Source organism: Echinops telfairi, unplaced genomic scaffold, assembly GCF_000313985.2.
Source record: "Echinops telfairi isolate 266 unplaced genomic scaffold, ASM31398v2 ScPeMD7_7469;HRSCAF=8507_0, whole genome shotgun sequence".
In the NCBI taxonomy this organism is placed as follows: domain Eukaryota; kingdom Metazoa; phylum Chordata; class Mammalia; order Afrosoricida; family Tenrecidae; genus Echinops; species Echinops telfairi.
Window position 1 is genome coordinate 83,117,113 of NW_022111372.1, and position 10,084 is coordinate 83,127,196.

General features: G+C 51.8%; 1 protein-coding gene across 1 annotated transcript in view; it reads right to left on the reverse strand.

The window, feature by feature from the left end:
- The window catches only part of SLC6A7 (solute carrier family 6 member 7), a 26,788-nt gene extending 17,213 nt beyond the window's left edge, over nt 1–9,575 (reverse strand). Inside the window, exon 1 of the mRNA XM_004697087.2 lies at nt 9,320–9,575. Within this exon, the coding sequence (XP_004697144.2) occupies nt 9,320–9,352 (33 nt within the window). The 5' untranslated portion in view covers nt 9,353–9,575. The remainder of the gene's footprint in view (nt 1–9,319) is intronic.
- Between the last annotated feature and the right edge of the window lie 509 nt (nt 9,576–10,084).

The window sequence follows — 10,084 nt, forward strand, 5'->3', positions numbered from 1 at the left end:
TTTTAGTAATTCCTCTCAGTTACATTGCCCTTGATCAAGCCCTACCAGGCCTCCTACACCCTCCTCGCCATTGATTTTAGATCACTTGTTGTTCCCTTGTCCCTGGATTTGTTAACACCCACTTCCTTCCCCCACCCGTTCCCCCTCTCCCATATCCACCCTTGGAACCATCAGCCCTATTGTTTTCTCCTCCAGATTGTTTATCCCGCTTATCTTATCTAGATAAACTTGCAGAGATAATAATATGCACAAAAACAAGACAGCAAAACAAAGCAACAAAAGAACAATAACAAAAACCAATGACAGAAAAGCCTGTAAATAGTTCAAGGTCTGTTTGTTGACCTTTAGGAGTGTTTTCCAGTAGAGTCTGATGGGGTGCCACGCCCTGGCCCCACAGTCTATTTTTGGTATTCCCCGGGGACTTCATTGCTTTGCTCCCCTTGCTGTTCTGTTGCACACCCTTAGTGTTTTGCCTCGGTGTGGTGGGGTCAGATTGGGCACAATTCCCACACTGTGTCTCCAGTGTTGTCCCCCAGTAGCACTCTGAGTCAGTGAGGGATGTCGTGTCTCATGGTAGGGCTGGCCCTATGGTCCTTCTTCTTTGTGCATTGGCTGTGCTGAGCAGGGATATCATCCTTGGGGCTTGGTGGGTGAACAGTTCGTTTTTTATGACATGGCCCTGCTTGATGCTCACCCTTATGAAGAAATCACTGAAGAGATGGTTGCTATAGCAAAGTGTGGTGAAGAAACTAGATGTTGCCTGCTAACAGGACAGTGTCTGGAGTCTTGAAAGCATGTCTTCCAACAAGCAGCCATCTAAGGGAAGCATCAAATAAGCCCACACAGAAGAAACACACCAGCCTGTGTGATCCAAATTCATAGGAGGGAACGGAATCAGAGCTTAAATTGTGAACATCTGGTTTGCAAGAGGCTATGGATGAAAACAAAGATCCACACGTGGGTTAAGCCTCTGGTGATTTCCTGACGATAGTTGAAGGGTGTAAATAACCTTGTTGTCAGACAGAGAGCATGGTAAAGCTGATCATAGCAGATGTAGTTAGGTTAAAATGTCATATCCCAAAGCCCATCTGTAGACAACTGGACATCCCCTTACATAAGGGTCGTGGGGAGGAGATGAACCAGTCAGGGTGCAGTGTAGCAACGATGAAACATACAACCTTCCTCTAGTTCTTAAATGCTTCTTCCCCGCCCCACTATCATGATCCCAATTCTAGCTTACAAATCTGGCAGTACAGGAACCGGAAACACAGGGAATCCAGGACAAATAATCCCTTCAGGACCAGTGGTGAGAATGGCGATACCGGGAGGGTGGAGGGAAGGTGGGGCAGAAAGGGGGAACCAACTGAAAGGATCTAGATATGACCTCCTCCCTGGGGGATGGACAACAGAAAAGTGGGTGAAGGGAGATGTCAGACAGTGTAAGACATGACAAAATAATAATAATTTATAAATTATCAAGGGTTCATGAGGGAGGGGAAAGGGGTGGGAGGGAAAAAATGAGGAGTTGATACCAAAGGCTCAAGTAGAAAGCTAATGTTTTGAGAATGATGATGGCAGCAAATGTACAAATGTGCTTGACAATGGATGTATGGATGTACGGATTGTGATGAGATTTGTACGGTCCCCTAATAAAATGATCTTTTAAAATCATTTTGATCTCCTTTTTGACACATTTTAAAGTTGTTTCTGTTTTTGTTTTTGAAGTGAAAGAGAAAATACACATGGAGTAAGCCTCCGGTGAATCCCCTCTGACCTAGACCAGGGGTGTGCATAGCCTTGCTAGCAAGCAGAGTGTATGGAAAATGGATTATTGCAGATACAGTTAGATTGACATTTAACATCCAATCATTTGATCTCCCCTTGTCTGATTTTAAATTTGTTCACATTTTTAATAGTGTTTGGTTTCTTGTCATTTGAAGTTTTTCTCTGTTTAACATTGTTGTCCTTGTTAGTTGGGGTTATGGTGGTATGTTTTTCTATATATGAAATCCAGGATATATAAATCTATAGAGATGGTAAATAGGTTAATGGTTTCATGGGAGTATATCAGGGAGGCTGGGGGGAAACAGGGAGCTCATAACAAGGAGTATAAAAAAGAAGGAAATGTTTGGTGATGATTGTACATCTCATCTAAATATGGCTGAATTATGGAATTGTAGGGCATGTGAATGACATGCTGGGAACACGGTTTTTCAGAAAGCAGCCACTAAAAGCCCCGTGGAGCCACAGCCCCTCTCAAAAGGCACGGAAGGGCCATGAGTTGGAATGGGCTCAACAGCAGCAAGTGTGGGTTGTTGTTGTTGTTCTCAAGGTAAAGACACTCCATTGGTTCGGATAATGGGCTGCTCTCTTCAGGGCTCACTGTGCACAGACTGAAGTGGCACCGATGGCTCAGACTAAGAAAGTGACCCGGATCCTAGTTTGGTTACGCAGACCCAGATCGAGGGCTGGTCCTATTTTGATGGTGACGATGATCTTGGTAGAACAAAATCAGACCCAGTGTCACGAAGTTGATTCCAACTCATCCAAAAATAGTTACTGCCTTGAGTTGATTCCCACTGCCCCCGTGGGTTTCTAAGACTGTAAATCTTTATGGGCAAAGAAAGCATCGTCTTCCCCCTGAGTAACAATTGGTGGTTTTGAACTGCCAACCTTGCAGTTAGAAGCCCAACACTTCGCCACCAGGGCTCCTGTGTCTCATAGTAACCCCATAAGACAGAGCTGAACTGTCCATATGGTTTCCAAGGCTGGGAACTTTACAGAGACGGATTGCTATCTTGTTCTCCCAGAGGAGAGGCTGGTGGGTATGACCCACCCACCCTTCAGTTAGCAGCCAAGTGCTTAATTTCTGCACTACCCGGGATCATTGATCATAGTAACAGCTATCCTTTATTAAACATTTATGATGTACATTGAAGTTTGCTCTCAAACATAGAGTAGCTAAATTGAACAGGGGAAAAAATAACTAAAAAGGCCGAACAGAAGATTTCAAAGGTCCACTTGAGAAGAGAAAGTATTAGAATGAAAAGTGCAATGATTGTGGGCTTAGAAATCAAAAGGGAAGAGCCTAATCGGCATTTCTCAAGCTGAAAGCCTTGAGTTTTAATATGGAAGAACTTTGCCAGCAAAACAGTGAATGTAGGAAACATCAAAAGAAGATGCCCACATTATAAAAGCTCACTGGCCCAAAAAGAATTAGTCGATGTTCAACCAATGCAGGTCATATATGATCCAACCCTGATGGTACTGAGCCTGAAGTCCAAGCTGCACTGAAGGCATACTGCAGGAAACACGCTCCAGAATATGAGAGCACACCAGGTGAGACTTTAAAAAAAAATCATTTTACTGGGGGCTCGTACAACTCTTATCACAAACCATCCATCCATCCATCCATTGTGTCAAGCACATTTGTCCATTTGTTGCCCTCATCACCGGTTGATACATTTGAACAACTGGATGCAGCATTGAAGACGCTCACTTGTTGATGCTAAGAAATTTTGGAAGACAGCTACCCAGAAGAGATCCACACTTGTGCTCATCCCCAAGAAAAGTGATTCAACATAATGTAGAAATTACCAAACGATATCCTTGGTGTCACATGCAATTAAAATTTTGCTGAAGATCTATAAAAAAATAGCTGCAGCAGTGCCCCACCAGAGACCTGTCAGGCATTCAGGTGGGATTCGGAAGAGGATATGGAATGAAGGGCATCATTACTGATATCAGATGGGTCTTGGCTAAAAGCAGAGAGCTCCAAAAATAGGTTTACATGTGTGTGATGGACTATGCAAAGGCATTTCACTATGTGGATCACAACAAATTAGGAGTAAAAGTTACAAAGAATGGGAATTCCAAGCCATTTAATTATGCTCATGTGGAACTGTATAAAGATCAAGCATGGTTGAAAACAGGAAAGGTTTGTGTCGGGGTTGATATCTGTCATACTTAATCTGTAAGCTAAGCAAACAATCTGAAAAGCTGTCTTGGAAGAAGAATGGGCCATCAGGATTGGAGGAAGGCTCATTAGCAACCTGCCCAATGCACATGACATGCTGAAGCCCTGAAGCACCAACCGATCCAATAGCCTTCGGTATGGATTACCACACCTCAACAAGAAGAAACAAATCTTTACCGCTGGGCCAATACGCAGAACTCTATTTACTCGGATCCACAACAAATACCCGTGAATGCAGCTGTCAAGAAATCAGAGGTTGAGCAAATCTGCTAAAAGCAGACCTCTGTGAAGGGTTGGGAAGCAAGGATGTGACGTGTAGGGTTTAGTTGCACCTGATCCAAACCATGCCATTGTAGTCTCTCCGCATGCATGTGTTTGAAATCAGGAAGGTGTGTGTTGGGCTGGTGTCCTTTCATCCAGCCTGCCCGGCCTTTCATGATAGAATGGATAAGGATGATGGACAATGAACAGGGAAGGCAGGAGAAGAATCGACGTTTGCAGGAGGGTGCTGGTGAAGACCCTGGAAGGTGCCCCGATGGCCGGAAGAACAAGCAATTCTGGCTTGGAAGAACTCCAGCCAGAGTGCTCCTAAGAAGGGAGACTGGGGAGACTTCATCTCACCGAATCTGGAGATATCATCAGGAGGGACTAGTCCCTGGGGAAGGACATCATGCTCCCCAAAGGACAGGGTCAGAGGAAAAAGAGGAAGGCTCTGAATGAGTTGGATTGACACAGTGGGCTCAACCGTAGAACAACTGTGAGGATGGTGCCGGGCCACGGAGTCGTTCACTCTGTTATACACGGCGTCACGATGAGTCAGTGCCACTCATGCACACGCCCACCACAGTAAACGTTTTACTTCTGTTACTTGATTCCGTTCCCCAAACACTCACAGGAGCTAATAAAAATACTCTTCCTGGCTCCGTTGTAATTTAGAGAAAACCAAGAAGGTTCAAAGCGAGATCATGTCAGACCCAAGGTTTGTCTTCCGGTGTTTTTTTTAGCCCTGTGAGAGTAGGGGGGTTGATCTCAGCTCTTCTCTGTGCTAAAGCTCACACTCTGCACCGCCGGTCCCTGGGTGCTGGCCCTCCACTCTGGCATGGTGTTTGGAGAACGACACGGACGGTTTGCAGCAGGTAGCCAGGCTGGAGGATGTTCAGGAAAAGAAGCCACAGGAGGACCAGGAGAAGAACCCGGAGTCCCTAGCACAGAAAGAGCAGCACTTGGAGGGAACGGGAGCTGTCCTGGGGGAAGGATTAGCTTTATGTCCTGTGACTTCAGAGGGCTGTGTGAATTGTGGCTCAGCAAGAGGAAAACCTACTGAAGCCCAGTCTGCTTCTGAAAGCTGTCCTCTTCCTCCTGCTGGACAAGAGATGGAGAGGGATGGAGGTCAGCTGTTTCTCAGGACCCTCACCATGAGTTGAAGAAGGCGGGAAGGTCTATTGAGCATGACTGCCCTTTTGGGTTGGCGCTGGAAGGTAGAGGGCCTCCTTCGGCTGGTTGGGGGAGCTCCCTGGCCCCAAGGCAGGCAAGCTGGCATGTTCATAGATTACCTGGGCTTACTGCCAGGAAGGATGGCCAAGGAGACCAGGGTGACTGTCTGAAATTCAGAAAGCAGTTCTCAACAAGGGACCCCAGAACCAAACACGCAGACGTGAAGTTGATTGCAACCCTCTAGGACAGGGTAGACCTGCCCTTGTGGGTTTCTGAGACCATAACTCTTCCCAGGAGTAGAAAGCCTCATCTTTCTCCCCCACAGCGGCTGGTGGTTTCAAACTGCTGACCTTGTGGTTAGCAGCCCAGTACATAACCATTACGCCACCAGGGCTCTGGACCTGGGGAACAGCAACGGTCACCTCCTTCCTGCTGCCTCTGGGCTTCACACTGTACCTCAGAGAAGGGTGGAGGTGCCAAGGAAGCTGACTGTTAAATGCTGCCCGTGATTCCCGCTGGGAAGCACTGGGCGGGAAACGGGACCATGGGACTGTGAGGCAGAGACCTGGATTCCAGTCCCAGGTCTGGACTCTCACCGTGTCCCTCTAGCAACGTGCCTTCTCGGCCTCAGGTTTCCCAACTGGATCATTGGGGGGCTCGAGGGATCGGTGTTTCCAAGAGCAAAGCATTTGAGGTGTTCATTGGTGTTCAGCACAAAAGGGTCGTGGGGTCAAAAAAGTCTGAGGAAAGCCGGGTGACAGAGGAAGCAAGACGAGTTTCTTGACTGCAGAAGGAGCAGATCCTGAAGAGAACTTACGGGAGCTGGGACCCTCCACCTGGGGCCGGGCTAGGCAGTACGCTCCATTTTATTTAAGCAGCGGACCTCAAAGAGTGAGGCCCGCCTGGGAGCATGTGGGTCTAGGAATCTGGTGTGAACCTTGCCCTCTGAGGGTCCATGAGGCAGACTCACCAAGCAGACTTCACAGGGACGCCTGAGGTGGCGGAGGAGCAGAGCCCAGCACGGGGAGAACACTTACTCACCACACTGGTTCTTTGCCCCAAAGCTGCCCCTTCTGGCAGCAGACCAAGTGTGTCTACACACAGATCAGGTGGTGGCAGAGGTGAGGGTTGGCCCTGTGGACATGCTGGGGGTGGAAGGGGGGTAGGGATGACACGGTGGGCCAGGCCTGGAGGGAGGCTGTGGTGACTGGGTTGGGGCAATGAGCTCCGGTGACTGAATCAGGTAGCCTTGCTGGGCTGGCTCTCAGTGACAGTGCTGACTATGGCAGTGATTTTACCTGAGGGCCACAGGGCAGTGGTGATGGGGACAGCACGGCAGGACCAAGACGAGGAGCATGTTAACAGCTGCTTTTAAAGTTGCATGGCGGGCAATGAATGTACAAATGCACTTTACACAATTGATGTGTGTATGGATTGTGATAAGAGTTGTAGGAGCCCCTAATATAATAAAATGATTTAAAAAAATAATAAAGTTGCATGGCTCCAAGGACCCCCCAGCTGTGATGTGGTGCAGGTGGGGGTGAGGACAGCTACAGCTCAGACTTGGGTGGAATCTGCTCCCTCCCCCTCGAATGCCCCCTTCAGTGGTTCCCCCTTTAGAGGAGTGAGCACACCCTGCCAGGCTAGACCCAGAGGGATGAGAGACAGCTGGCAGACGCTGGCCACTGGCTTTGGGTGGTAAGGCAAGGCTGTTGCCCTGACACCCACCCAGCCCTGTCAGGCCAGCTGGCAGGGGGCCTTGTAATGAGGTTCCTCTCATCTCTCCAGAGAAGCTGCCCTTTCCCTGCTCACTGAGCAGGTCCTGGTTCTGTTTCCATGGTGACAAGAGCCGGATGCTCCCAGCCCAACCCCTTCCTCCCCCAATCAGAGAAGAAGCCTGTTCTAGCTCTGGGGACAGGGGATGGGGTCTCCCAAAGCTGAGCCAATCGGGAGCCCACCTGGGTGGCCCCAGCTTCCACCTCAAGGGGTAAATCCCAGGAGGCTGGTGCAATGAGAAAGAGACTGGTCCGGAAACAGAAGGAAGCGACCAAATCGATGAGGCAGGGCTTAAGGACTGACTTCACACTCTGTCTGGGGGTGAGGCCCTGCTCCGGATCCCCTGCCTCGCCTCACCTCACGGTCACACAGGAATGCGGGCACCCCAGAGCTCACCAGGCCTGTGCTCACTCTTCTGGGCAGCAGCAGATGGAGGGCCCCTCAGGGACAGGGACTGGGAAAGGCGGGGCTGCCCAAGCCCCAGTCTTTCTAACCTTCTCCAGAATAGAAGACAAGAGGAATCTGCGCCCACCTTCATCACTGTGCACACGGGAAACTGAGTTTCTGGGAGCAGACAGCAGGAGCCCAAGGTCAAACAGCACCAGAGTGGTGAGGATGAACAAAGGGGTGCAGAGCCCTGACTGGGTCTAGTGAGCACCTTTCCTCATACCTGCCATCTGCCCTTCTCCTTGGAGGCTCAGGAAAGGGACCCTGAGGGGAGGGAGCGCCTCCTCTGCCCCATTGGTCCCAGCACGCCTAGCCCACCTTCAGGAAGCCAGTGAGCCTCGGTTTTCTTGTCTATGACGTGGAGAACATAAAACCTAGGTAGGCCCAGAATGACTGAAGGATAAATGACCCAAGGTTTGCTGTTCCTCTCAGCCTGCCTCGTGCGGGGCATTGCGGGGTGTGGACTCTCATGGGGAAGCAGAGGAAGGAGCAGGGAAAAAGAATGGAGAAGCATGGGGGCAGGACCTAAGAGGTGACCCACAAATGGTCCTGAGAAGTTATGCCTGTCAGGGGACATAAAACACCCACCGCTCAGTGCTCTCACACACGCATGCCGTGTGTGTGTGTGTGTGTGTGTGTGTGTGTGTGTGTGTGTGTTGGGGAGGGAAGGCATTAACACCAGCTCCTGGGAATGGTCCTCTCACACCTACCACTCCTGTGCCCCCTCCCCCAGTTCACAAAGCCTTCTCCCAGGAAAGTGGGGCAAAACAGAGGAGGTTCCTTTTAGAAAATGGACTTGCCTCAAACTCACCGGCTTAGCAGATGCTTGCAAAACCATTCCCAGGAGTTCTAACTCTTTGGCCAGGGCTGTGGCTTTGAACCCCAGAGCCAGAAAATGTCCCGATACTCCCTCCCCTGCCCCCACTCAAACAACTTGTCAGAGAGGTCCAGTGTCCACAGAGCAAAGGGGCACCCACGGGTGGGGGGTTGCTGCCATCTGGCCCAGGGCCAGGCCCGCTCAGGTGTGACTGCTCTCTCATCCTTGCAACCTTGGACCACCCCACGCCCCCCATTTTCCCCAGGTCTCCATTCCTCGTCCCTGCCTGTGTCTCCCCTCAGTTCTGCTGAGGGGCATCCTGGGGTCCCAGCAGGGGTAGCTAGAGCAACCCGGAAAAGTGGGCGCGGATGGGGGGTTGTGGCGTGGAGGTAGGAAGCAGGTGGCCGGCTCTGCAGGACCAAGTGCAGCAAGAAAGGGGGGGGGGGTGCAATCTCCCTGCAGCGCCCCGGAGCTGCTTCAGTATTGAGTACACAGATGGGGGCGGGCAGATGGACATCCCAAACCCCCAAATCAGTTAGCTAACGCCGGCCCTGGGTAAAAGCAATGAGGGGGAGAGGAAGGTGGGGGTCTGGCCTCTGGCCAGTCCCTGCCCATGTTTCCTGGGGTACAGACACCTGTTCGTGGGTTCGCAGGGCCTGGCCTGGGGGAACCCGGCTCTCATCCCGCTTCTCCAGGACCCCTGCATGGGGGCGGGGGAGGGGAGGGGGCTAAACTGTGTCTCCACCCCTCTCTGAAATCCAGCCCGGCTGGCCTTCTGGGGTCGGAGCCGGTGCAGGTGCCCTGAAGCCACAAGGGAGGGGGGCGGGCCTTCCCCCCTCGCGCAGGTGCGCCCCGTCCTCGGGCCCTACCTTGCGGAGGTGAGCTCCCTGGAGCGTCTTCATCTTGGCCTCCCCTTATCGTAGGGAGCGAGCGACGGAGCCAGAGACTGTCGCCCGCCGGCCGGCCGCCGAGCCTTTGCCCCGCGGGCTCCGCGCTCGCGCTCGGGCTGGGAGGGCGCGGGCGCGCGGCTGTGGGCTCCGGGCTCCGGGCTCCCGCTCCGGGCGCTGGTCGGCGCGACAGGCGCCCTGCTCCTCCCTGCGCCGCGCCGGAGGCTGAGGAGGGGTGCACGGCTGCGCCGGCGGTGATAGCCAGACAGACGGGCGGACTGACTGACGGACTGCCAGGGGATGCGCGCGCCCCCGCACGCAAAGGCGCGCAGTGGAGAGGCTGGGGCTGAGGCGCGGGGCGGGGGTCCGCCACGGAGAACTTGGCAGATATGGGGACTGGGTCGGGTACAGGTCGCTGTCTCCTGTATGACCTTGGACAAGTGACCTACCCTCTCTGGCCCTCTTTCCCCGACCTGAACAACGAAGCTCCTACCTTCCCTGCCCTTGGGTTCCTCTTGCTGGGTGACCTTGCCCGCATCACTTAGGCTCTCTGTAAGAGGGGTATAAGAATCCCCGCTGCCCTGTGAGGAATTCAGTGACATTGTGCCCAGACAGCATTTAGCCAGGAGCTTGGCACATAGCAGGTGCTCACTTAAAATTGAAGACCTACTATGGGATGTCTCCTCACTCTAACAGAAAACAGGACATTCCTCAGCTAGGCATCCACCCATCCAGATCCTGAATATT